Here is a 26582-nt window from a genome sequence, read left to right as displayed (position 1 = left end):
CTGGAAAATATGGCAGAGCTCCCCATGATGGGAATTCAGAATTCTTTTGGTTATTGTGTGAATCGCTACCCACTGTGACAATGCCCCTAAACATTTGAATATATTTATATGACTTATATGTGTGCCCGGGTGAACCTCCTTCCATATAGCCCCCGTCACTGACACCCACACAAATGGTCCTCGCCTGCCACAGTTGTAACCTTTCTGTGATCCAAAACGTCTTAAAAAATGAAGCCAGTAAAATAGCCAAATACAATTAATAAGAAAATGAAATAATGATAGTTTTAAAAATAAGAAATAAAACAAAAAAATTAAAAATGAGCCTTTTATTATTAATATAATAAAGGAAAAGCAGGTTTTTATTATAAGGGGTCATGAAAGTTTTTCTAGATTTTCTTTTTTTCAATAAATCAGCTTTCTTGATATATTTTAAGAAAATATACAATCCATCCAAAGTATACAGTCAGTACAATTTGGTATTTGGTATAATCACATAGGTGTGCATTCATCTCTTCAATCATTATTAGAACATTTTCATAATTTCAATAATAATAAAAAACAAAAATTCTTCACCTCTCAATCTCTCTATGTGTCCCCTGCTGTACATAACTGCTATTTCTGGCTATTCTTGCACATTTGTTTGTTTATTTATTTTAAAATAATTTTATTGAGGTCATTCACATACCATACAATCTACCCAAAGTGTACAACCAGTGGCTTTTAGTATAATCACAGTGTTGTGCATTCATCGCCACAAAAAATGTCATTAATAGAACAATTTCATTACTCCAGAAAGAAAAACTCCACATCCCTTACCTACATAACCACTACTATAATTCCATCTTTACAAATTGATATATGTTTACATTTTATTTAAATGGAATCATATAATATGTGGCACTTTGTGTCAGGTTTCTTTCCTTAGCATAATTTTTTTTGTTGTTATCTGGTAGTAACATCTTGGAACATTAACATATGTTTGTTCATTTTCAAAGAAAAAAAGTCTGATATATACAATATTACCCATATTCATATTTCATATGAGGTCTTGCTGTACTATACAGTCCCATATTATATTTTTCAGCTTTCCTTTTAGTGATATACATGGCTTTAGACTTTCCCTTTCAACCACTGTCATACCCATATAGTAGCACTACTGCTTGCAAACATTATCTTGGGCTTTCAGTTTTTCTCTTCATTTCCAACCTACATCCTTTTTACCAGTTCTGCACAAGTTAACCCTCAGTTTTCCATTCTCAAACCTTATTCTATTTTCTGGTGACCCATATTCAAGTTATTAACTCCACGAGATTACACAATATATGTAGTTAATAATAGCACAATCCAGGTTTTCTTACATGATTTATTGTCTTTCCTTTCTTTATTACAATAATATTCTATACTATTTATGTATTAAATTCTTTTGTATACATTTGAATTCATTTTGTTACTATTCTCTACTCCTTGCTTGTCTGTTTCTATTTAGGTTCCATTTAATTTATAATTTTCTGGAAACTTCCATTAGTTCTTTTCATCTCTGTGAAAAATCTTGCAGGTAGGCTGACCTTGAGCATCCCTAGGTCTGCTGTTCCCTGTGTGAGCAGACAGCCCGGTGGGAAGGGCAGCAGGCCCTGGGAGCAGGCCTCTTTCAGCCATGCCCGAGTGGTGGCATCCTGCACAGGCAGGTCGCCTTCTGAGCCCCAGTTCCCTCATCTGTCCAGGTGGCATTGCTCCCCGACGGTTTTCATTGAGCACCTCCTGTGTGCTCAGCAGTAGGGGTGATGCAAAGATGAGGTATGTCCATGTTACACAAGAAAGTCAGTCTCCCCAGGGTCTCTACACGAAGCACTCCGTGGCAGAGAGGTGGCTCAGTACCGCTTGTCAGGGCCAGAGGCAGTACATCCAAAGCCTGACGCTTGGGGGGAGTCTGGAAGGACAGAGGAGGAGGATTCCACATTGAGACTGGGGGGAGAGATAAGGACCCTGGCAGGCAGGAGCGGCAGCGAGAGCCAGGGCAGGAAGTGGGAGTGCGTCCTAGGGCAGCCCACCACCTGCGTGGCCGCTGGAGCCGGACTGGTGAGCACGATAGTGTGTGGTTGGGGGCCTTTGGGACAAGTGGATCAGAAACCGAAGGCAGAAGTGTTGCTGTTTTAATCACTGCCTGTAAGCTTTGCCTTCGTTGCATTTTCCAGTGACTTAGTTATCATTTTGCATGTGTGTGTGCATGTGTTGTCTGTAGGCTTGTGAGTGGCAACTCCATTGAAGAGAAATTGTTGAAGAACGGCACTAAAGACTTGATCCGAGAAGTGGCCGCCCAAGGAAACGACTACTCCATGGCCTTCCTGACGCAGGTGCCCTTCCTTGCGGGGACCCGGGGCCCGTCCTCTGGGCAGTTGGTTTGGCATGTGGTAATGGGGAGGGGGCACCTAGCATCCCTGGCATTGCAGTCTCACGTTCAGGCCAGGCGTAAAATGGTTTCCTTCATTCCTGGAGAATAATGCACATTTCTGCATTCAGCGCACCATCCAGGAGCTGTTCGAGGTTTATTCTCCCGTGGATGACGCTGGCTTCCCAGTGAAAGCTGAGGAGTTTGTTGTCCTTTCTCAGGAACCTTCCGCCACAGAAACCATCGCGCCCAAGATCGCAAGGCCTTTCATAGAGGTAAGAAGCAGACCTCGTCTGACGGAGACCTCTCGGTCAGGACCACACCGGGTGGGGCCTCTGTGCTCACCCCGACTGCACTCCAGGCCCACCTGCCCTTCCCTCTGCCCTCCCCTCCTCTGCCGCTTAAGTGGGGATTAGCCACCTCAGAGAGAACAGGACAGAGTGGAGTGTCCTCCACGGCCCGGTTTCAGGAGTCAGCATGCCTGCCAGCCTGTGCACACGCCCCAGCTAGCTTCACCGTCTCACCAGTGGCCTCCCCTCTGTCCACTCCACCCAGCCCAAGTGGCTCTCTCGGCCCCTCTTCCTGGGCAGCAGAGCTCTGGCTGAGCTGGGAGCAGGGCGGCCATCGGCCCTGGACAGCTCTTGAGCTGTCCTAAGTTAGGATGTACTGGAAACACAGAACACAGGTCAGAAAAGAACACAGAACATTTCATTAACGCCTTTTTTATGTTGATTACTTGTTGAAATGCTCTTATATTGGAAATGTTGGATAAAGAAATACTTCTATTCTTAAAATATGGGTACTTGAACATGTTAAATTGTGGCTCACGTGATGGTTCTCTTGGACCAGGCTTGCTCTGTGGCGTGTGGCCGAGTCACCTCTCTAGGCTGTTGGCTTCCCCCGCGCCCTCTCCCTGTCCTGGACACTTGCCGCTTGCCCTGCCTAGTGGCGGAGGGCTTGGCCTGGTGCCTCCTCTCCATCAGCACTCCTCCTCGCTCTGCTGTTCTCTCAGGAGAAGAGGCTTTCCTCTCCTGCAGACCTCGCCCCGGCCTCCCCCACACGCCCCGGGCCTGCGGGACCCCTTCCTGAGGGCTGCCCTGGCTCTTCCAGCTGCCTGTCTGCTGTGGGGACGGCGCTTTATGCAGAGTTGTCGGCACCCTGTCCTCCTGGACCACCTGCCAGTCGGTGCCATGCCCCCCGACCCCCTAGGCCCGGCGAAGCTCTCCACATCTGTAGCCCTTTGTTGGTTCTCGGCCTTGCTCTCCCTGGTGGCTCTGGAACTTTGGGGGTTGCTACCAACCTCCTCCTCTGCTATAAAATGGGCTGTTCAGTTATTGGAAAAGTAACCAGTGCCGATGCATGTGGTAAAATATTTAAGAATTTATAATGAAAAGTCAGTTTCCCACAGCAGACCCTTACTTCCCTGCTTAAAGATGATCATTGTTAGCGATTTCTTATGTTTTCTTCTAGGAGTGTTCAGTGTATAATTTCCTTTGTACAGAAGTATCATACAGATTGTTCAGTATCAGGAGGTACAGATAGATCAACCTCATTCTATTTAAAAAACGGGTTATAAGGCATGAGATTAAAATGAAATTCCAACAGTCTAAGAGGAGAGAAGGGAAAATAGATTCATATGCATCCTTGAAGAGAAGTGTGTAGTACGAAGGCATGGATGCAAGTGTGCATGTGGCACCACTGTTCTGTACTTTGCATTTTCTCTTAACAAAATTATCTTGGAAAATTTTCCATATTAGCAGAGAGATAGCTACTTCACTCTTTCCAAAGTTGCAAAGAATTCCAACATAAAGATTTATTAAGTGTCTCGTTGCTCAAGGCGGTAAGGATATAGCACTGAAAAAAAGACAAAAATCTTACTCTTCATGGAACTTATGTTCTGGTGAGTACATAGTGTGTGAGGTGGTGTTTGAGTCGAGTGAGCTGTGTGGACCTTGAGGAAAAGAGTGTTGGGTGGAGGGAACAGCTCCTGCACAATCCTAATGTCTTGGCCTGCCGTGATCGGTGTGGCCCAAGAGGGGCGGGTGGGCTGGGAGCAGGCGGGGGGTGTGAGATGGAAGGCACGTCCTGGCTGTGCAGGGGCGGTGCTTGTATTCTGAGTGTGACGGCAAGCCTTGCAAGGACTGGAGGGGAGCCAGGACACGGTCCAGCTTATTTTGTACAGTTGTTCTGGCCCCTGCGCAGGGAAGGGGCAGGCAGGGAGGCCAACACAGAAGCAGAGAGCAGTGATGGGCGAGCGCACGCCATGGGAGCGCGGCTGCCGATGCACCAGTAGGGTCTGGTGGGTGTGAGCGGGAGGACATTCTTAGTTTCTTGTTGCTATAAGCACTCCTTCAGTAAACATTCTTTGCATCTGTTTGTGCAGTGGTGCAGCTGTATGATCCTCTGAGCAGTGGCAGCATTCGCCAAAAGATTTGTACAGTTAAAATGGCTTTGAGTAAAATCCTGTTAGAACTTAATATATACACCTCATACAGACTCAGCTAGGTAGTCTTCACCCAGTTAAAGCACCCCTGAAACAAGCACCCAGCTCAGGAAATAGAAGATTGCCAGCGTCAGGAAGAACCCCACCCCCTCTCGGGCCCCCTCCCTTTCCTCAAAGATAACCACTTTTCTGACTTCTCACAACATAGTTGCGTGTTTTAAACCTAATATAAATGGAATCTTGCTGTTTTGCCCTCATACTCTCTTGTTACTTGTAGCAATAAGTTGTCATTCCCGGTGCTGTGGAGCGTTCTGGGGCGTGCGTGTGCCATGACTTACTTAACTACTCTGTTGGTGGACTTGACGACTTGTGCTACTGTGAATGTTCTTACACGTGTCTTTGGTAAACACGTGCATGCATTTCTATTAACTGTCTACTGGGGTGGCCTGCTGGGTTGTTGGGTCTCAAATGTTGGGCTTTGATAGATGCTGCAGAGTCTTCCCGAGCGGCTCAGTCAGGTGACCCTCACTGCAGGAGTGCTGGCGCAGCTGTCGCCACGGCCTGGGCGTGTCCACCATTTCCCTGTCAGCTCTTGGTTGGTGTGCTCTTGGATCGCAGTGTGGTTTTGAGTTTTTCTGTTGGCTGATGAATTTTTGAGTCCCTCGTCCTTTGATTGGCAGTTTGGAGACTTTTTTTTTTCAATGATTCTCTACAGCCCCCTTTCCAGAGATGGCTCCCTTCTCCGTTTGCTCATGGTTTTGCTCGTTGTCTGCTTTTTTTTTTTCCTTGTTGTCTGCTGATTGTTTTTTCTTGAGGAGGCACCAGGAACTGAACCTGGGACCCTTCTATGTGGGAGGTGAGTACTCAACTCTTTGAGTCACATCTGTTCCCTGGAGACTTGTACTTGCTCAAGTCTTGCCCCCCTTTTTATTTTTTAATTGGGTTGTCCCTTCTTTTTCTCGGCTTGTTGGAGTTCTTTATATAATCTGGGTAAAAATCCTTTGTTGGATACATGTAAAATATCTTCTCCCATCCTATGGTTTATCTTTTGTCCTCTCTGAATGATCTTTTGATAAGTAGACATTCTTACTCACACCTATGTCCACATGTTCAGTTCCTTCTCTTTATAGTTAGTACTTTTCTGTTCTGCAGAGGGATTTTCTTAAACACTGGCCCTGAGGCTCTCATGATATTCTCCTTTGTTTTCCTCTAGATGGTTCATTCATTTACATTTTGTATTTAGATGTACAATCTATAACTTCTTTGTTCAGTGGTATATGTAGTGTGGAATGGGGTTCTAGTTTAGACTTCGGCAGGTTTTGGCACCTTGCCCAGAAAGAGGTTGGACCCGTTTTTAAACTTTCTAATTTCCTAACCAGGACCCTGAGGAGGTGTCCACTTGCACCTCCCTGCAGCTGTCTAGTGCCTTGCTCTGGGAGGTTTTGATGGGAGCAGTTCTGAAAACAAGTGAGGTTGAGCAGCTGGCTGTGCTCGGCTCCCCGGGATCCGCTCTTGTCCATCGCACTGTTGGGGTGCTCTTCTGTTTGTGCCGTGGACCCCGCCCTCTGTCCTGCGCTCCGCCGGCTACCCTGGCCAGGCTCGTCGGGGGAGACGACGCCTTTCTGCCCTGGGGGTCTGTGCGCTCTGGCGGCCCCTTAGGTTCCTGTCCCTCCGTTGTGCCTGTGCTGTCCCTTACTTTCTCCATGGGCCTTGCATGTCCAGCTTGGTCAGTTTTGGAAGGACCAGAATGTGTCTTAACAGTTGTTTTCTCTTCCCTTCAGTGTCCTATGTTTTTGTGCTTTTCATTCGTTTTCTAAAAATGGATGAATTACTTTTGGGGAGGCTTGTTGATGGTTATGAAATAGGCATCTGAGTTGATTTCATGGAGTATTGCTTCTTTTCAGAACTCCATAATTTTAGATCTTAATATGTAATTTCTTAAGGCCTTGAGGAGTATTGAATATCTGGAGGAAGATGTACAAGTAGCCACAGAGGAACCAGTATGTGGATCAAGTGTGGATATTTTATCCTCAGACTTAAACAGTTCAAGACTTAATGAAGAACCTTCACAGTTAGAGGAATTGGCTGACTTTATGGAACAGGTTTGGAGATTTTCTTGTTGTACTCAGTTTTTCTTAGAGCTAAATTTTTAACCTCTTGACCCTTTTATAAAATGTGTCTTGTTTACTTTGACCAAGAACAGTCACTTCTGATTGAAATGTTGGTGGCGGGGTTAAGGAACATAACCTTTATTAATTTGCTGTTAACACTGCTTGAACATATATTCTTGAAACAGCTTACGCCAATTGAAAAATACGCTTTGAATTACCTGGAATTATTCCATACTTCCATTGAACAAGAAAAAGAGAGAAACAGTGAGGTAAGAGATTCAACACTTAGTCATTTTAACATGAGAAGAATTTCGAATTCTTCAGTTTACTTCACATTCGGTTTGAAGTAAATGCGGTTTGCATAGAATTAAGAAATCAAAAATCACCGGTATAGAAACTAAAATGAAATGAATCTTGGAAAACTCAGTGTAGGCAACTATTAGTCTTTTAAAATTTTTACCTTGATACTTTTTCGTTTGACATGAGGCAGCTTGGTGTTTGATAGAAGGTTCTATGGGGGAAAAAGAAGGTGGTCCAGGAACATGTGTGAGTAAGCTGTGAGACTCATTTTATGACAGAGGGCGTCAGGTTTTTCATCTGGATAGGACGGTAAGTGCTGGAGGGAAGAAGAGAGAAGATAGAAATAAGCAGGTGTTTGAGCAGGGCCAGGGAACAGTGTCAAAATTTGCTGCTGGTGTCCCTGAAAGCTCTGTTCTCGGTGGTCTTCCTGCCAGGTTGTGGTCCTGACCTCGGTGAAGGAGTGGGAGTCCCAGAACGCAAGGACCCTCCAGGAGCGGGAGGCCCGCGCACGGGCGGAGGAGGAGGGGCTCCTCACGTACACCCGGGACGATGCCTACCGCATGGTACTGACACGGGCCTCTCGGGAGGGGCGCTGGCCCCTCTAGTGGGGCCGCGCTCACGGGAGGGGATCTGGTGGAAACTTTCATCACTCTTCGTATCAAAACTATCTAATTTGTGTTCTGAAAGCACAATTTTTATATAAGTAGCACTTTGTTAGTTTTTTTATTAGATCATTAGCTTTTCCATGAATTGTATTGCTAGTTGTTATTGAAAATAGTAATCTTAGTGATGTTGATCATACTTATTTTAAAGACTTAATACGTATGATGATTAATTATTTGTGGCTTACAGCAGAACACTAAGACTTTGTCAAAGTTTAAAACTTGCCTGTATTCCCTATAGGAATATGTCTATGAAGATGCAGATGGACAGACAGAAATTATGCCCGTAAGTAACTCCGTTTTGCTCTACGTCTGAACCAGCTAGCTTTCTATGTGTCCACATCTCTCAGCATCTTCTTTCTCTCTATAGCTGTGGACACCACCCACGCCCCCTCAGGATGACAACGACATCTACATCGACTCAGTCATGTGTCTCCTGTACGAGACCACTCCCATTCCCGAGTCTAAACTGCCTCCGGTGTACGTGAGGAAGGAGCGGAAGCGACACAAGACAGACCCGTCAGGTACCTGAGCGTGTGGGCGCCCTGGGGCCCGAGGCGGTTCTTCCACCTTGGAGGAGAGTGCCCGCTCTGTCTGCTTCGGAGAGCCAGGGAGCACTTGGATATCGACTCTGGCCATGAGCACGTTGACATTGTTCTGTCTTTGTTTCCTTTTGTTTTGTTTTTCTGAATCTGGTGACATATGGGGATTAAGAGACTCTTTATGTTTACCTTCCTAACGGGTGGTACTGAAGGCAGTTACGGGCTCCTTTGTCTGTTCTCTGCATTTGCCCTTCATGTGGAAGCAAAGCTGCTTGCTCCCTGTCCCCTGAAGTTGGCCTCTCTGTTTAGCTGCAGGCAGGAAAAAGAAGCAGCGCCACGGGGAGGCGGTCATTCCTCCTCGATCACTGTTTGACCGCGCAGCTCCAGGCGTGTTGAAAATCCGGAGAGAAGGGAAGGAGCAAAAGAAGAACATTCTGTTGAAGCAGCAGACACAGTTTGCCAAACCTTTGCCGACTTTTGCCAAACCAGCGGCCGAGTCTGGTCAGGACAACCCTGAGTGGCTCATCAGTGAAGACTGGGCGCTCTTGCAGGTGAGCAAAGGCGTCTCTCCTCCAGGTTTGAATGTCGAGGCAAGGCTGGTTGTCCCTTCTCCACGCCTGCCAGGTTTATACACTGCTTTATAGGATTTCTTTAACAAGAGGGAAAGCTCTCTAGTCTACCTCTTACTGACCCATTTTATCTAAAACCTTTTTCCCTAGGCTGTAAAACAGTTACTGGAGCTTCCTCTGAACCTCACAATTGTGTCACCTGCTCACACACCTAACTGGGACCTTGTCAGTGATGTTGTTAACTCCTGCAGCCGGATTTACCGCTCTTCTAAACAGTGCCGGAATCGCTATGAGAATGTCATCATTCCCAGAGAAGAGGGAAAGGTGAGCTGCGCTCCTGAACCCCCGCTGTCAGCTGCCTGTGGGCAGGCTCTGCGTCTTTGGGGGGCGTTTCATGGGGCTGTTCTGAGGACTAAGGTTAGTTAGTTGTAGTGAGCCTGGCACATAACATAAGAAATGAGAAAGACGTTCATATTGTCGTTATTATCTTTAGGATTAGCTGTAGTCCTAATACCAGATATTTTCTCCAGTTCCAAACTTCTGTGTTGCTGTTGTCGTTTGGAAAATATTGTGTAACGTTTGATGACTCCAGGGCTCCTCCCAAGTATTTGGTCATAGCTTCTTTTTAAAAAAATTTAAGTATTGGATGAATAAAAGAGAAGGTAAAGTTTGCTTTGTCCTATGAGCATTTTAAAGAAAGTTATAAAAGCTTACCACTAGCTGCTTTGCTGCTGTGCCTACACTGAATTACTAGGCTCGAGGCCGTGGTTTGACAGATGTTGTTTACTATCTGAAGGGTCACTGTGAGTATTGGAAATGCTTATTTACTTATAGGACAGCTGAATAATTGGGGCCTTTGATTTAAGACACCAACTGTAGTTTACAGCTTGACCTGGAAGAATCCAGCGTTGCTGATAGTGACACTCAGATCTCCTTTTGGGGATTATTTTTCCTGCTTACGCTGAATTTGTCTCTTGGCCTTTTTTCCATCTGATTTTCCTTGTGCAGCTACTTCTTTCCACGTGACCCCTTGCCTGTGATCAGGACAGTGTCTGAAAGCCCCTGTGCGAGTGTCCATGCCAGCGTGGCCATTTGTTTATGAGTGGGGCCCTCCTGTGGGTGTCCTGCACCCGTTTGGGGCAGTGTGCCTCACCTTCCTGCCCCGCCATGGCTTTCCCTCGCAGTAGGAGCGGTGGCTGCTGGGCACTGCATGTGACACACAGGAGTCCTGGTCTATGAAATTTGTGATTTTATTTCCAATTACTTTTAATGACCACTCATGGAAATATCTCAGTTTTTATATTTCTAAGAACAGTTGTCTCAAAATAAAGCATCTGTTGGCTTTTTTATTTAAAAAAAAAAAAAAACAAGCTTTCCTCATAGTACCATTTTGTGGTAACTTCACAAACAAGACTTCCTGGAATTTTGCTTTAGAGCTATCATGCTTTGGAAGCATTGATAATAGTAGCCATAGTTATAATATGGAGAAAAGCAAAGCTAAAAATTCCTCTTATAGCTGATTTATGAAGCTAATCCAAAGAAAAAGGCAAAAAATATCAGAAAACTGTTTAAAAGTCAACACAATGAACTTAACAACAAGATTCAGATTAACCTGTGTATCAGTAATCAACAAAACTTAGAATGCAGAGTGTGCTCTGGGGCCTTTCTTTCCTCCACGAAGAGGACTGGCTTCACGCGGGAGCATGTCTTGGTCCCTGGTGAGCCCCCGTGGCTGGAGCCACTCTGAAGCCCGGGGACCGCGACGAGGGCGGAGCAGGTGTGTGTAGTGATAGGCAGCCATGCCGCCCCCTCCCAGGTCTGGCCTAGTGCTGCCGTTGCAGTGTGGGGACAGGGCGAGTCACTCAGTCCAGCCGCAGCAGGACTTTCTGTACCATGCAACGTCTTCCCTACCTGTGACCTTGGCTTAATTTAACTCCCTGGCACTGTGTGTGATGTGCCCGGCTTGCTCTCAACTTTCCCTCTCTTTGTGTTTAGTGTGATAATGGAAAGCTGACGTAGGTGGCACAGTGGACACGGGATCGCACAGTGCACTTGTAATCTGACCCATTGGTTTTCTAGTTCTACTCTCCCTCTTCTTGGCTACTGCCCTCCTTAATTTAAGGCATATATTTAGCAGGAGACTACACAAATACATATGTATATATGGATACGTGTGAGCACATGAGATATTCTTACCTTAATCTGTCAGGCTAGGATTTTGGTTTCTATCCCAGCAGACTGTATTTGATTCCCAAGAACGGGAATGATTAGAGATACAGAGAGAACTGTGCTAGGAATTAGAGACCTGTGCTCTGCTCTGGTCTAGGAATTAGGGGTCTGCACTCTGCTCTGGGCTGGTCTAGGAATCAGGGGTCTGTGCTCTGCTCTGCTCTACTCTGGTCTAGGAATTAGGACTCAGGGGTCTGTGCTCTGCTCTGGTCTTGACCCTGCCGCTGCTTAGCTCTGTGCCTTGCACAGATTGCATCGTTGGACTGTGTCTTCTCCACATTGAAAGGGGAAGGGCTAAAATTCCTCAGGGTGCTAGGTCATCTTGGGCATAGGTAGGTGATGATTAAGCAGAGCTCTGTTTAGCTGTAGGATTTGTAAAGGAAGGATTAGCCAAGCACAAATAATGCTACACTCCTCCCAAGAATGTGCATTTAGAGGTCCTTGCAAGTTCGTTGCCTTGATGGTCCCTGGGTGGGCAGCGGGGTGCCTGTCAACTGGAACAGCACCACCAGAGAGGCGGGGTTTCGTCTTCCTTCTAGGGGCTGGAATCGGTGTGACCAGGGCCCACAGCTCAGCTCTGCCATCGCTGGCCTTGGGCCTGGGCCCCTGGCCAAGCCCTTCCGTGCTGGTGGCTGAAAGTGGAGGTGTTGCCTTTTGGGGGCTGCTGTCTGGTCTCCTGTGACAAGAGGGAGGTCTAGCCCAGCCTGAGCAATAGCGCCAGCGTCGGCATTGCTTTCAGGTCTGTGTTAGGTCTCGAAACTGAGGGATGAGGGAAGGAGTACTTGTGTTGGATCAAGGAAAGTTTAACTTCAGGCTTGTTTCCAGGGTCACTGGCTTATCAGTGATGTTCTGTTGTCAATTTTGTTTCAGAGTAAAAACAGCCGCCCTCTGCGTACCAGCCAGATGTATGCCCAGGACGAGAGTGCCACTCATACCCAGCTGTATACAAACCGCTTTGAGTTAATGAAGATGACTGCAGGGAAGAGAAGCCCCCCAATAAAGCCTCTGTATGTTTCTTAAATTAATATTTTATGCTAATTGTGACCGAGTAAAACTGTTGGAAGCTTAATTTTTAGTATTTGTTTTATCATCTCCTTCATTATATTTTTCCGTTGTTTGGTAATTATTGTCTCACTTTCTGTACTGCAGGCTTGGCATGAATCCCTTTCAGAAAAATCCCAAGCATGCCTCCGTGTTGGCAGAAAGGTATTTCTGTATTCATGATGTGTTTTTCACTCTTTGAGATGATTTCATTCACTGTTCACTTAAATTCACTAAGGGTAGTGTGGTGTGGGCAGAAGGTTTGTTCCAGGCAGCAGCTAGGGGGTAGCACAGAGTTCACATGTGAAGGCAGGGTCAGCCCTGCTCTCAGCAGCTGCTCTCTGAGCTAGGGGTTCCCGCAGCGTGGCCTGCTCCCTGTCAGGCTGAGGCCTGGATAGGCCGCCCTGAGAGTACTGGTGCGCAGAGCGACGGCCAAGGGCAGGTACGGATCTGAAAGCGTATCTTGTCCCTGCCGATAACCTGGTGGAAAAGACGCGTGAGCAGCACAGCGAGTGTGCAGGGCCCTGGGAGTGCCAGGAGGCGTTTCCCCTCCTCCAAACTGTCAGAAGCCCTCCTGACTTGACCTTAAAATATGTCCAGTTTAGGGGTGAGTGGTCTTGCTTTGCAGTGCATCAGAGGAAGAAAAGGTGCGTTGATGGTAGGGCGGTGAGTCGGTGTGAGGAAGCAGACGTCATCTGGAATGCAAGTGGTGCTTACGTGGGTGTCTGCTATAAAGGTCCTTCCGGTTTCCCATGTGTCTGACTCTTGTTAATAGTAGAACGTTGGGGAAATTCAGAGTGCAGTCACCGCCTCTGGTTCAAGCCACTGGCCTCTAAATAAGGTCTTTTGTTGCGTCCTCTCTAGTCCCCTGCCTTCCTCCTCGTTTAGCTGCAGTCTCTGTTCTGGCAGCCAGAGGGGTCCTTTTCAATGGGAGCCTGAACCACGTCCCTTCCTACTGCCCATCTCAGCCCGGGTGGAAGCCCAGGCCGTGCCCCCAGGCAGAGCTCCGTGGACCAGGCCCTCCCGTTTGAGCTCCTGCTTAGCCATGCTGGCCTCCTCGGTGCTCCCAGCGAGTTCCGGCAGCCTCTGCTGGAGACTTGGCTTTGGCTGGTCACTCCACAGTGGTTTCCGCCAGACATCTGTGTGGCTCCCCACCAGCCTTTCACTTGGTGCGAGGCTTCCCATTGCCACCCTGTTGGAAACTGCACCCTCCTCTGCTCTCTTTTTCTTGATGGTATGCTATGTCATCACTGGATTTGTTTGTTTCCCCCCCAGTCGCCCCACCCCCAGAAGTAGGGTCCTGCAGCCCAGGGTGCACAGCAGGCCTATGGCCAGCATCTGCAGGTCGGGGGTCCTGCAGCCCAGGGTACGTGGCAGGCACGTGGCCAGCACCTGCGGCAGGGAGCGTGGACTGTCTCGCTGCACTTGTGTCAATGCCAAGCCGCATGCCTGAAACTGTGCAGGGCCTCGGGGGCTCATCAGCAGGGAAGGTGGGTCCTCCTTGCTGCCTGACATGAAGGACACTCATGGACAGTGCTTCCAGAACAACACACGGTTTTCCCAAGTGCCCTGGGGACAAGCACAAGGCAGTTCTGGGTTCATGATGGAGGGGCCTTCCATAATCGAGGGCATGGGGGACAGACCCTAGATTCCAGCAAGACATGGGAGGGAGGGGAGGAAGGGCTGGTGGGCAGGACAGCTGGGGGCTGGACGGATTTGTCCACCTCCTGAGCCACACGTGGCAGGGGGATGAGACGAATGGATGTGCGCCTGCTAGCTGACATGCTCTGAGCAGTTCAGCCTTGCTGGACAGGGGTCTGGCCATCCGCTGTACTGTGAGTGGCCTCTGTGCTATGCTGGATGACTCTGGCCAGCAGCCATTCTGGGCCACGTCACATTCCCAGGCACATACCCAGGTGCTTCCTGCCAGGGTGCGCTCTTGGGAGGAAGGGCAGGAGAAGATGGCCTGGGCCACCCAGTACAGCCGTCACTCTTCTCTGAGACCGGCGTCATGAGGGCATTGTGTCCCACTGTTGCTCTTGCTCCCACCCTGGAGCACAGCCACGCCAAGGCTGCTCCTGCCTTGGGAGGTGTACAGAGCGCGGCACCCATCGTCTGGCAGCTTGGGGAATGAGGGCTTTTAGACTGTAGAATCTTGGCCCGTTTTGGAGCTTGCATGTTTCCTTTTCATGTTTGTGCTTCTGTTTTTCAGTGGAATCAACTACGACAAGCCCCTGCCTCCTATTCAGGTTGCGTCTCTTCGTGCAGAACGAATTGCAAAAGAGAAAAAGGTGGGGAGTCTTGGGTATCTTGGACCTTCTGGTTACTGGGGCAGAAACTTTTAATTGTCACTTGGTTGCGACTCCTCAGCAAGTGAGACTGGATTACGGTGACTGTGAGGGGGGAGGGCTCTCAGCCCTCACCGCCATTTCTCTTTTCTTCCCTGGCGGCTTCAGGCTCTGGCTGACCAGCAGAAGGCCCAGCAGCCCGCCGTGGCACAGCCTCCCCAGCCGCAGCCGCAGCCGCAGCCGCAGCAGCAGCCTCAGCAGCAGCCGCCACCACCGCCACCGCCACTGCCACAGCCTCAGCCGGCAGCCAGCCAGCAGCCAGTAGGGCAGCCAGCGGCACCGCCACAGGCCCAGGCCCAGGCCGCACCCCAGCCCCAGCCCCAGGTCCCGCCCCAGGCCCAGCCCGTGCAGCCCCAGCCGAAGGGGCAGCCTGCGGTAACCACAGTGGGCGGTGCAGCAGTGCTGGTGAGGAGGAGGCCCGTCCCAGCGTGCTCGCCAGGGTTGAACCGCCACATGCTGGCACAGGGTTGAAATGCGTTCCGTTAGGATGAATACTGGCTGAAATTTCTATCCTACTTCCAGCCTCCACGTTTTCCTCTCTGAGGAAACAGATACAAGGCCAGGTTTTCCCCTAGCAAAACATGTCTTCACCCACACTCTGCCACTCTGTCTTGCGGGGCCTTTGTGGCCTTACATATTTTTGTGAATAATTTGGGAGGATGAGGCAGCTCTTCTTAGTGGAAGTGACTGGAAAGTTTCAAATTAACAAGATTTTGTGAAGCATAACTCTGAAGAAGTCGCCTTCTTTTCCTCCTTCAAACTCACAGAGCAAATACTTTGTGATGGTGCAGCAGGTGCCGAAATAAGCAGTCTTCTGCTGAGCCTGCCCTCCTTTTCCATCAAATAAGAATGTGTGCGCTCACACACATGCACATCTTAAACCTCATTTACGTCCAGTGTAGAAGGTTGTACAGTAAATGAAAAGTATGAGGAAAGGAAAGGCAGAAATTATGATCTTGAAGACCCCAAGGTCACCGTGAGCCCCGTTTGGTGTCCTCTTTTGCTGGGTGCGTTGTGTGGATGTTCCTTTCTGTTAGACACAAATTGAATCCTACACGCAGCATTACACTCCCAGAGACTTTCTTAGGGCTCATTGGACTAGTTGGACTATCAGCCAGGCGAGAAAAAAACTATGCAGAACCATTTCCTCAGTTGTTTTTTAAAAAGTGTAATTGCTGTAGTGGGATCTTCTTAATTCAAAAAACAAACAAATGTCTTCATTACACACTGACTTGGCACAGGGGCTCTGGGGTGAGAAAGACAGGTAGGGTCCCTGCTCTCCTGGAGTTGGCACTCCTGTGCTAAGATGGGAGGCGAGCAAAGCCTGGCCATTGTAAATGTCGACAGGAAGGAAACAAAGCATTGTAGCAGGGCTTTTCATAGGGCGTTTAGGCTCAGGCCTGACAAGGAGTTAGGCATGCGAGAATGACAAACAGCCAGTGCAGAGGCCCTGGGAGCCCGGCCATCGTGAGGTTCGAAAGGTCGGCCTGGCTGAGGCCACAGGACGAGTGGTGCAGAATGAGGCTGGGGAAGGAGGAGGCCAGAGACAGGCTTGGGGGTGGCCTTGTAACCACGGTCAAGGGTTTGAGTGTGATTATGAATGAAGTGGGAAGCCTTTCAAGGGTATGAGCAGAGAGAACTTGACAGATGCCATTCACATAATCTTCTTTCTGAAGCAGGCAGGAACCATTAAAACATCAGTTCCTGGGACAAGCATTCCAACCGGTAAGAAGAATACAGAATGCTGAAGTAAGAACTTAGTTGTATTTGTGGCTCTCTTGCCTGACAGCACTCTTCTCTCTGCCAACACAGTGAGTGGCAATGTCATCATGAGCAGCATAGCAGGTGTCCCTGCGGCCACCTTCCAGTCTGTTAACAAGCGTCTCGCTGCACCAGTGGCACCTGGAGCTTTAACTGTGAGTTGCTCACACACAGAGAATGGTTTTGTTTCCATAAATTAATGGTCATGGGGAAATTATTTTTATTTTTAATACTTGATTGATGAAAAGAATAACTCCTAATCTAGTTTGAACTTCATAAAATAAGTAGGTGATCAGTGTGATAGTTTCAGAAACATTCAGGCATTTGGAGAATGCTTTTATTTTGTACTTTTTGGTGAAGTGAAAAAAATGAGTTTCTTGAAAAAATTTCCCTCCAGGAACAACTTCCAGAGAAGAGGTAGGTGAGAGGTGAGGATGCACCACTGATTCAGGTGTCGGGGTGCCCACCGAGCGCCAGGCCCTGCCTGCATTTGGGGCCAGAGAGGGCAGCGAGGGCTGCTCTTGTGCGTATCGGGCCGGAAAGGGGCTCGGCATCCTGTGTGTTGGGTGACATGCTTTCCTGTGCATTGCCAGGGTGCATGCGGGGATTGGGGGCACAGAGAGGGAGCGGCCAGGTTCTTAGCAGAGATCTAGACCCTACATGTGGGAAGAGATCAGGGGGCTCCACTGGGCAGAGGAAAGAAGCAAGTCTCTGAGCACGTGATCAAATGGAAATAAGGAAGCTAATCAAACTACACATTCTAGTGTTGTGCCACCTGCTTTTCCTCATTATTTCAGCATAAATTAATTTTCTAAAATTAAGTTTTGAGTTTTGAATTTATATTTCTATTTTCAATTTAGTCATAGACCCAAAACATAATGTTCTGCATAAGAAAAAAGCAATGTTTTAAAATCTACTAGTACCACAAACTACAATGAGATGCCACTTCACACCAAGTAGGAAGGCTATGATAATAAAAAAGGGACATAACAAACACTGGCAAGGATGTGGAGAACTTTCATGCATTGCTGGTGGGAAAGTAAAATGGGACAGCTGCTGTGGAAAATGATTTCTCGGTTCCTCAAAAAGTTAAACTTAGAAGTACCATGTGACCTTGCGACTCCACTGTCAGGTATCTGCCCCAGAGAACTGAACACAGGTACTCAGAGAGAACCACGGACACACGTGTTCATAACAGCACAATCCACAGGAGCCGAAAGGCTGATGCAGCCCCCATGTCCACGGGAGATGACCTCCCCTCCCTTTAAGGCCGGGGCTCTTAACCAGGGTCCACAGACGCCCAAGGGGTCTTCAGAAAGATTTCAGGGGTCCACGAGCCTGAATTGAAAAAAATAAACTTAGGATCTTTATTTTCTCTCACTTCTAACTGAAACCTATCATTTTCTTCACTATGAATGTATGCAATAAATTACAGTAGCATTCATTTCACATCATGTTATAGGTGTTGCATATCTCGAAAAATCACTTCCGCTCATCCATACTTAGAGATTACTGTAGTTAGACCTGACACTAGATGAGTGTTATAAAATTGTTTGTTTTTATAAAACTCTGCCGTTTTTTATAGTTTTTATGAAACTTCTGAGACGGGGTCCCTGGTTTTCACCTGCCTGGCAAAGAGGTCCATGGAACAGAAAAGGTTAAGAACCCCTGGGTTACGGAATTTTTACTGAGTGGCTCCAGTGTGCACGGCGCTGCAACGCTGGGGCTAGGCTCTGGTGAAGTGTTGACTATCAAGCATTACTCATCAGGCAGTGGGGTGCCCTTGACCGTCTCTGGGCAGAGGTGTGTTCTTGGAGAGTTAATTTGACTAGAGCAGAAAACGCTAGGGAGAAAACAATTTCTGTGTTTCAGGAAAGTCCTTCTGTTTCTGGTAAAGTAAACTAGTTTATTTACACCACCCTCTTAATGAACTAAAACTATGGGATAAACATTTAAAAGATCTTAAAGCCTCAAGGAGCTGACAAAAGAATAAATAATTATCAGGCCAAAATATAAGGGAAAAAAGAAACCCAAGGAGATGAACAGGGTGCACTGAAGCTGCTTGTGCCTTGATTTTTTTTTTTTTAATTGATTTTGTAAAAATGTTACATTAAAAAAACATATATATATATGAGGTCCCATTCAGCCCCACCACCCCCATCCACCATTCTCCCCCCCCCCCCCCCCCCCCAGCAACACTCACTCCCCTCATCATGACACATCCATTGCACCCGGCAAGTACATCTCTGGGCATCTCTGCACCTCATGGTCAGTGGTCCACATCATGGCCCATACTCTCCCACATTCCATCCAGTGGGCCCTGGGAGGATTTACAATGTCCGGTGATTGCCCCTGAAGCACCATCCAGGGGAACTCTTAAGTCCCAAAGGCGCCTCCACATCTCATCTTTTCCTGCCACTCCCCATATCCATCAGCCACCATGTCCACTTTTCCCACTCCAATGCCACCTTTTCTCTGTGGGCCTTGGATTGGTTGTGTCCATTGCACCTCTATGTCAGGAGGAGGCTCAGATTCCACATGGATACTGGATGCAATCCTCCTGCTTTCAGTTGTAGGCACTCTAGGCTCCATGGTGTGGTGGTTATCCTTCTTCAACTCCATCTTAGCTGAGTGAGGTGAGTCCAGTAAATCAGATTGTAGGAGCTGGAGTCTGTTGACGCTCAGGGCCTGGCTATCCTATTGTCAGTCCAGAGATTCAAATCCCCTAAATATATCTTAAACCCCAACACCAACTACAATTCCAGTAAAGTAGGATGAAAGTCTTATGAAAAGAGATCCCATCTGAGTCCAGATCCATCACGCAGAAACACCAGCTCCAAAGAAGGGCTATCTGACATGGCAGTGAACCCCGTCTGCCATGACCATAGAACCCGTGGGTCTCTTTAGCCCTCAAAGGAACCAATACCTGGGGATTGTATCTACTTTATCTGTCTCTTGGACTCTGCTCAGTTGTGCATAAGGGCAATCCTTCTGACAGCCTCCAGACTCTTTTTTAGAGACTCGTAGCCATATAAACTCATTTCTGCTTTCCATTTCCCCCTTACGTTAGATCAAACAGCATTTTAAAGTCATGTTATTATATGTAGACAGGGATATTCTGCTGATCTGCATGAACCTTTAATTCAAGGTCATTTTCTAGTTCCATCTTCAGCTGGTATTTGGTAGTGATCCCTCGGTGCCAGGGAGGCTCATCCCCGGGTGTCATGTCCCACGCTGGGGGGAATGCACTGCATCTACATGCTGAGTTTGGCTTCGAGACTGGCCACATTTGAGTAACATGAAGGCTGTCAGGAGGAAATTCCCAGGCACAGTGCTGCTCTAGGCCTTGTTCTTATTTCAGGCATATAGGCTCACAAACATAGTCATTAGTATCAGGGGCTCACTCTTGGACCCTCATTCCTTCCTGGTCCTTACCGTTGCACCTGGGGGACTGCCGCTGTTCCCCCAGGGACCACGACAGCACCCCCGGCCAGGAACTCAGTACCCCCCCAACTGTAGTTTTTAATTGTTGCCACTATGAGTATATCCAAACATTAACATGCACCCTGGGCATATGCCTGTACAACTCGCTGTCAGTCATATATCACCTGTCAATAGTATCCTATACCAGTATTCCTCCGCTGCCATTGTTGAACCACTCTGTGATCCAAAACTTCCTTAAAATTGAAGTCCAGTGTAATGTCAGGGTCCCTTACTAGTAAAATGGCATATAGCGATGGGTTTAAAGGTTAGATATAGAATACGTGTTGACTTGGAAAAATTCTACATCCTATCTTTTTTTTTTCTTTCCCTATTTATTGAACTTCTCTTCTCAAGAGTCCTAGACCACAGTAATTCATATATACAATATACGGTACTCCCCCACATCTACCATTAAACCTTTTCCCTTCCACAGCGATATTCTTATAACTTATTCATATCATATTTACTTAAAGTGATGTACAGACTCTGAGACAATAGCTTTCAAACAAGGTGACATCTGTGCTTACATTGTGTTCCATACTTTAGGATATACAGTTTTCTAAATTTTTAGTTATCCTATGTTTTACATTATGGTTTACTTTATTAGTCTGTCGTCCCCTATATGTTTATGGTGTAATATTACGTGTTTTATATCCATCCTTGTGTACTCTCGTGAAAGTCCTCTGTTACCCCACATTTACTTTGGTTCCACACATTTAACATCCATTTTCCCATCCACCTTGGTGCCCACAGTGACAGCCAACCTCCGTTTCCTAAGGAGCCCCGTCCAGAGATACTTGCAACAGTGTTCAGGGCCTAACTTGCTCAACTGCCCCAATGCCCTGGGAGCCACCCTTTCTCTCGAGAGATACAGTTCCCTCTGTTTGATGGCTTTAGTCCTCCCCAGGATGTCGGTCCACCCCCACTCTCATTACTTGGGTCTCTACCCAATGGTACCACCCACTCTGGCAAAATGAGCATTCAGACATTCCCCAGGAGCCCGTCCCACATCCAACCATCCCCTCCGAGCATCCTAAACAGGTAACGCTCTTAATTATATTTTCTCAGCATTTTACTTTCGACCAACACCTGACACTCTCCTATGTTCGTATGCTACCCTTCCCTCCCCCCACTTTTTGGGCAATATTACCCATCCGCCCATCCCCAGCCCCCCTCAAACCCGCAAAGCCCCATCCAAGGGCAACCCTTGCCCCCATTTTATCTCTTCTTTGTGCTCATACTTACCACCAGCTCATCATAGATTGCACCCCTGCAGACGTCGGCTCACATTCTTCCTCCACCCCCTGATTTCCTGTAAGCCTATCATTCAGTCTCTAGCTCTCTGAGGCAGCTTTCTTATTTCATATCATTGAGTTCATGTAGTATTTGTCCTTCAATGCCTGGGTTGCTTCACTCAACATAAGGTTCTCAAGATTCATCCATGTTATCACGTGTGTTTGTAGTGTGTTTGTTCTTACAGCCGAGTAGTATTCCATTGTGTCTATATACCACATTTTATTGATCCTCTCATCTGTTGATGGGCATTTGGGTTGATTCCAACTTTTGGCGATAGTGAACAATGCTGCTATGAACATTGGTGTACATATATCGGTTTGTGTCCTTGTTTTCAGTTCTGCTGGGTATATACCCACCAGTGGTATTGCTGGATCGTATGGCAAATCTATGCTTAGTTTTTTGAGAAACTGCCAAACTGTCCTCCAGAATGGTTGGATCCTTCTGAATTCCCACCAGCAGTGGATGAGTGTTCCCCTTTCTTCACATCCTCTCCAGCATTTGTATTCTTCTGTTTTTTTCATAGCTGCCAATCTTATGGGAGTAAGATGGTATCTCATTGTAGTTTTGATTTGCATTTCCCTGATAGCTAGAGATTTGGAGCATTTTTTTCATGTGCTTTTTAGCCATTTGTATTTCTTCTTTGGAGAAGTGTCTGTTTAAATCTTTTTCCCATTTTTTAAATGGATTGTTTATCTTTTTATTTTCAAGATATAGGAGTTCTTTATATATGCAAGTTATAAGTTTCTTATCAAATATATGGTTGCCAAATATTTTCTCCCATTGTGTTGGCTCCCTTTTTACTTTCTTGACAAACTTCTTTGAGGTGCAGAAGGATTTAATTTTGAGGAAGTCCCATTTATCTATTAGTTCTTTTGCTGCTCGTGCTTTTGGTGTGATATTCATGAATCCATTTCCTATTACAAGGTCCTGTAGATGTTTCCCTACACTGCTTTCCAAGGTTTTTATGGTCTTGGCTCTTATATTTAGGTCTTTGATCCATCTTGAGTTGATCTTTGTATAAGGTGTGAGATGGTAATCCTTTCATTCTTCTACATATGGCTATCCAGTTCTCCAGGCACCATTTGTTGAATAGGCCACTCTGTCCCAGTTGAGAGGGTTTGATGGCTTTATCGAATATTATATGGCTATATATGTGAGGTTCTATATCTGACCTTTCAATTCGATTCCATTGGTCTGTGTGTCTCTCCTTATACCAATACCATGCTGTTTTCACTACTGTAGCTTTGTAGTATGTTTTGAAGTCAGGTAGTGTGATTCCTCCAATTTCGTTTTTCTTTTTCAGTATGTCTTTGGCTATTCAGGGTCTCTTTCCTTTCCAAATAAATTTCAGAGTTAGTTTTTCTAGTTCCTTAAAGAAGGCTGTGTTGATTTTTATTGGGATTGCATTGAATGTGTAGATCAGTTTTGGTAGGATAGACATCTTAATAATATTCACTCTTCCTATCCATGAACAAGGAATATTCTTCCATTTATTTAGGTCTTCTTTGATTTCCTTGAACAGTCTTGTATAGTTCTCGGTGTATAAGTTTTTTACCTCTTTAGTTAAATTTATTCCTAAGTATTTGATTTTTTTATGTACTATTGTGAATGGTATTTGTTTCTTGCTTGCCTCCTGAGCTTGCTCATTATTGGTGTACAGAAATTCTAGTGATTTTTGCGCATTGATCTTATAACCTGAGACTTTACTAAACACATTTATGAGTTCTAGAAGCTTTGTTGTATATCTCTCAGGGTTTTCTATGTATAGGATCATGTCATCTGCAAATAGTGAAATTTTGGCTTCTTCCTTTCTGATTCGAATGCCTTTTATATCTGGTTCTTGCCTCAGTGCTCGAGCAAGTACTTATAAGACAATGTTAAATAGGAGCGGAGACAATGGGCATCCTTGTCTTGTTCCTGAGTTTAGAGGGAAGGATTTCAAGATTTCTCCATTGTAAACAATGTTGGTTTTAGGTTTTTCGTATATACTCTTTATCATGTTCAAAAAATCTCCTTGTATTCCAATCTTTTGGAGTGTTTTTATCAAGAAAGTGTGCTGTATTTTGTCAAATGCTTTTTCTGCATCTATGGATATAATCATGTGATTTTTTTCCTTCAATCTGTTTATATGGTGTATTACGTTGATTGATTTTCTTATGTTGAACCATCCTTACATACCTGGAATGAATCCCACTTGGTCGTGGTGTATAATTCATTTAATGTGTTGTTGGATACGATTAGCAAGTATTTTGTTAAGTATTTTTGCATCTAGGTTCATTAGAGAAATTGGTCTGTAATTTTCCTTTCTTGTGGTGTCTTTGTTTGGCTTTGGTACTAGGGTAATGTTGGCGTCATAGAAGGAGTTCGGCAATGTTCCTTCTGTTTCAATTTTTTGGAATAGTTTCAGCAGGATTGGTGTTAGTTCTTTCCGGAATGTTTTGTAGAATTCACCTGTGAAGCCGTCTGGCCCTGGGCTCTTCTTAGTTGGGAGATTTTTAATGACTGATTCTATCTCTCCGCTTGTGATTGGTTTGTTAAGATCATCAATTTCTTCTTTCGTCAATATGGGTTGCTTATGTGTTTCTAGGAATTTGTCCATTTCCTCTAAATTGTCATTTTTGTTGGAATATAGTTTTTCAAAGTATCCTCTTATGATAGTCTTTATATCTTTGGGGTCAGTGGCGATATCGCCTTTCTCATTTCTTATTTTGTGTATTTGCATCTTCTCTCTTTTTTTCTTTGTTAGACTCGCTAAAGGTTTGTCAATTTTGTTGATCTTCTCAAAAAACCAGCTCTTGGTCTTGTTTATCTTTTCAAGCGATTTCTTATTTTCTATTTCATTTAGTTCTGCTCCTTTCTTTGTTATTTCCTTCCTTCTTCTTCCTGTTGGGTTACTTTGTTGTTGTTTTTCTAATTCCTTCAAATGTGCAGTTAGTCAATTTTTGCTCTTTCTTCTTTTTTGATATATGAATTTATGGCTATAAATTTCCCTCTCAGTACTGCTTTTGCTGCATCCCGTAAATTTTGGTATGTTGCGTTATCATTATCATTTGTTTCAAGGTAGTCATTGATTTCTTTTGAGATTTCCTCTTTGACCCACTGTTTTTCTAAGAGTGTGCTGTTTAATTTCCACATCTTGGTGTGAAACCTGGGTCTCTGTCCCTTGCAAATTTCCAGCTTGACTCCACTGTGGTCAGAGATATTGTTTTGTGTGATTTCAATCTTTCTGAATTCATTAAGCTTTCCTTTGTGGCCTAGCATATGGTCTATCTTGGAGAATGATCCATGTGTGCTTGAGAAAAATGTATATCCTGCTGTGTTTGGGTGTAATGATCTATATATGTCTATTAGATCCAGCTCCTCTAATATACTGTTCAAATGTTTTGTTTCTTTAGTGATTCTCTTTCGTGATGTTCTGTCCAAGGTAGATAGTGGTGTATTAAAATCCCCCACTATAATTGTAGATGCATCTATTGTTTCACTTAGTTTTTCCAGCGTTTGCCTCACGTATTTAGAGGCACCCTTGTTAGGAGCATAAATATTTATGATTGTTCGATCTTCTTGACAGATTTTCCCTTTCACTAAAATGTAGTGTCCTTCTTTGTCTCTCACAATTGTTTCACATTTAAAGTCTATTTTGTCTGATATTAATATAGCTACTCCTGCCTTTTTTTGTTACTGTTTGCTTGTATGATTGTTTTCCAGCCATTCACTTTCAATCTCCATGCGTCTCTGGGTCTAAGATGTGTCTCTTGTAGACAGCATACGGATGGGTCATATTTTCTTATCCAGTGACCCAGTCTGAATCTTTTGATAGGTGAGTTTAATCCATTGACATTCAGTGTTATTACTTTCAAGGAATTATTTGTGTTAGCCATATTTTGATTGGATTTGTGTTTGTCATATTTTGTTTGTATTTTTTTTCCTTCTATTTTTGTCTTTTTTTGTTGCTCTTATACTCTCCTCCAACTCTGCCTGTCCTGTTTTTTTCTTTCTTCCTGCAGAACTCCCTTTAGAATTTCTTGAAGGGGAGGTTTCTTGTTGGTATACTCTTTCAGTTTCTGTTTATCTGTGAATATTTTGAACTCTCCATCATGTTCGAATGCTAGTTTAGTTGGATAGAGTATTCTTGGTTGGAAATTTTTTTCCTTTAGTACTTTGATGATATATCATACCACTGCCTTCTTGCCTCCATGGTTTCAGATGAGAAATCAGCAGTTAATCTTATGGAGCTTTCCTTGTATGTGATGGTTTTCTTTTCTCTTGCTGCTTTTAGGATTTTCTCTTTGTCTTGAGCATTGGATAATTTGACAAGTGTGTGTCTTGGCGTGGGCCTGTTGGGGTTTACGACTAGTGGAGTGCGCTGTGCTTCTTGGATATGTACATCTGTCTCTTTCAGTAGATTTGGAAAGTTTTCAGCCATTATTTCCTGCAACACTCCTTCTGACCCCTTTCCCTTCTCTTCTCCTTCTGGAATGCCTATAATACGTATGTTTGAGCGTTTTGCATTGTCATTCAGGTCCCTAAGTCCTAGCAGGATTTTTTCTATCTTTTTATCGACCCCTTCTACTATCTGTTTGATTTCTGATGTACTGTCTTCCACATCACTAATTCTCTGCTCTGCCTCTTCTAGTCTGCTGATATTTGCTGCAAGTGTATTTTTGATTTCTTGAACTGTGGTGTTCATTCCCATCATATCTGTTATCTTTTTGCGTATGTCTGCAATTTCCCCTCCAAGTGTTGTCTTCATGTTGTTAACCTCTTTCATTACTTCATCAAATTTGTCGGTGATAAATGTTCTGAAATCTTTCATTGCTTGAGCGAAGTTCTGCTCCCCTTCCTGATTTTTAATTTGTTGATTGGATTCAGCCATGTTTTCCTGATTACTGGTTTGGTTTGTAGATTTTTGTTGCTGTCTGGTCATCTTTTTTCCTTGACGGGTTTAATCAGTTCCTTAGCTTCTTTGTCTACTCTTGGAGATTAATTAGCTGTTGTTTTTGCGTAAATGTTGTATCTTCTCTTTGTCACTTTGTTCTTCTTATTCTAATTTCTTGTTGCTGGTTAAGTTCACTTTAAAGGAAAGTATTAGTGCCGGGGAAAGGTAATTGTGTAAGCAAGAAAAAAGTGTAAGGTAGTATTGGTGATATATGTTAACAAAGCAAGAATATGAGATCTGGGAGGATGGAGGTTAGATTCATGTAAAATTGTGTAGAGTTGTAGCAGTAGGTAGAGTACCTATTATGAGGTAGCTGACTGAATATGGGAGGAATATGGTATGAGCTAAAAAGCTATTGCTTTCGTGAGAGAGGGAAAGAGAAAAGAAAGGTATTAGTTTCAAGAGTGGATAACAGACAGAAAACAAAGCAAGGGTATTAGGAATTAAGAGTTAGATACTTTGTGGATCAAAGGAA

At 45.3% G+C, this 26582-nt stretch overlaps 1 protein-coding gene across 12 annotated transcripts in view; it reads left to right on the top strand.

Moving 5' to 3' along the window:
• Positions 1 to 26582, top strand: part of EP400 (E1A binding protein p400) — a 177958-nt gene that overhangs the window by 134482 nt on the left and 16894 nt on the right. For 5 of the 12 annotated variants that reach the window (XM_058281195.2, XM_058281190.2, XM_058281197.2 and 2 more), the window contains 15 exons: positions 2240 to 2351; positions 2518 to 2661; positions 6773 to 6931; positions 7126 to 7209; positions 7675 to 7803; positions 8144 to 8188; positions 8273 to 8426; positions 8754 to 8995; positions 9164 to 9337; positions 12113 to 12249; positions 12392 to 12448; positions 14496 to 14574; positions 14740 to 15036; positions 16311 to 16356; positions 16444 to 16547. In XM_058281195.2, coding sequence (XP_058137178.1) covers positions 2240 to 2351; positions 2518 to 2661; positions 6773 to 6931; positions 7126 to 7209; positions 7675 to 7803; positions 8144 to 8188; positions 8273 to 8426; positions 8754 to 8995; positions 9164 to 9337; positions 12113 to 12249; positions 12392 to 12448; positions 14496 to 14574; positions 14740 to 15036; positions 16311 to 16356; positions 16444 to 16547 — 1963 coding nt within the window. Of the gene's footprint in view, positions 1 to 2239; positions 2352 to 2517; positions 2662 to 6772; positions 6932 to 7125; positions 7210 to 7674; positions 7804 to 8143; positions 8189 to 8272; positions 8427 to 8753; positions 8996 to 9163; positions 9338 to 12112; positions 12250 to 12391; positions 12449 to 14495; positions 14575 to 14739; positions 15037 to 16307; positions 16357 to 16443; positions 16548 to 26582 lie in introns of all 12 variants that reach the window. The other 7 variants (XM_058281189.2, XM_058281192.2, XM_058281188.1 and 4 more) reach the window with 2 other exon arrangements.

The sequence above is a fragment of the Dasypus novemcinctus genome, chromosome 19 (genome assembly GCF_030445035.2).
Source record: "Dasypus novemcinctus isolate mDasNov1 chromosome 19, mDasNov1.1.hap2, whole genome shotgun sequence".
Taxonomy (NCBI): Eukaryota; Metazoa; Chordata; class Mammalia; order Cingulata; family Dasypodidae; genus Dasypus; species Dasypus novemcinctus.
Note: the sequence above shows the minus strand (reverse complement) of the source record. Positions and strands in the feature narration are given on the sequence as shown.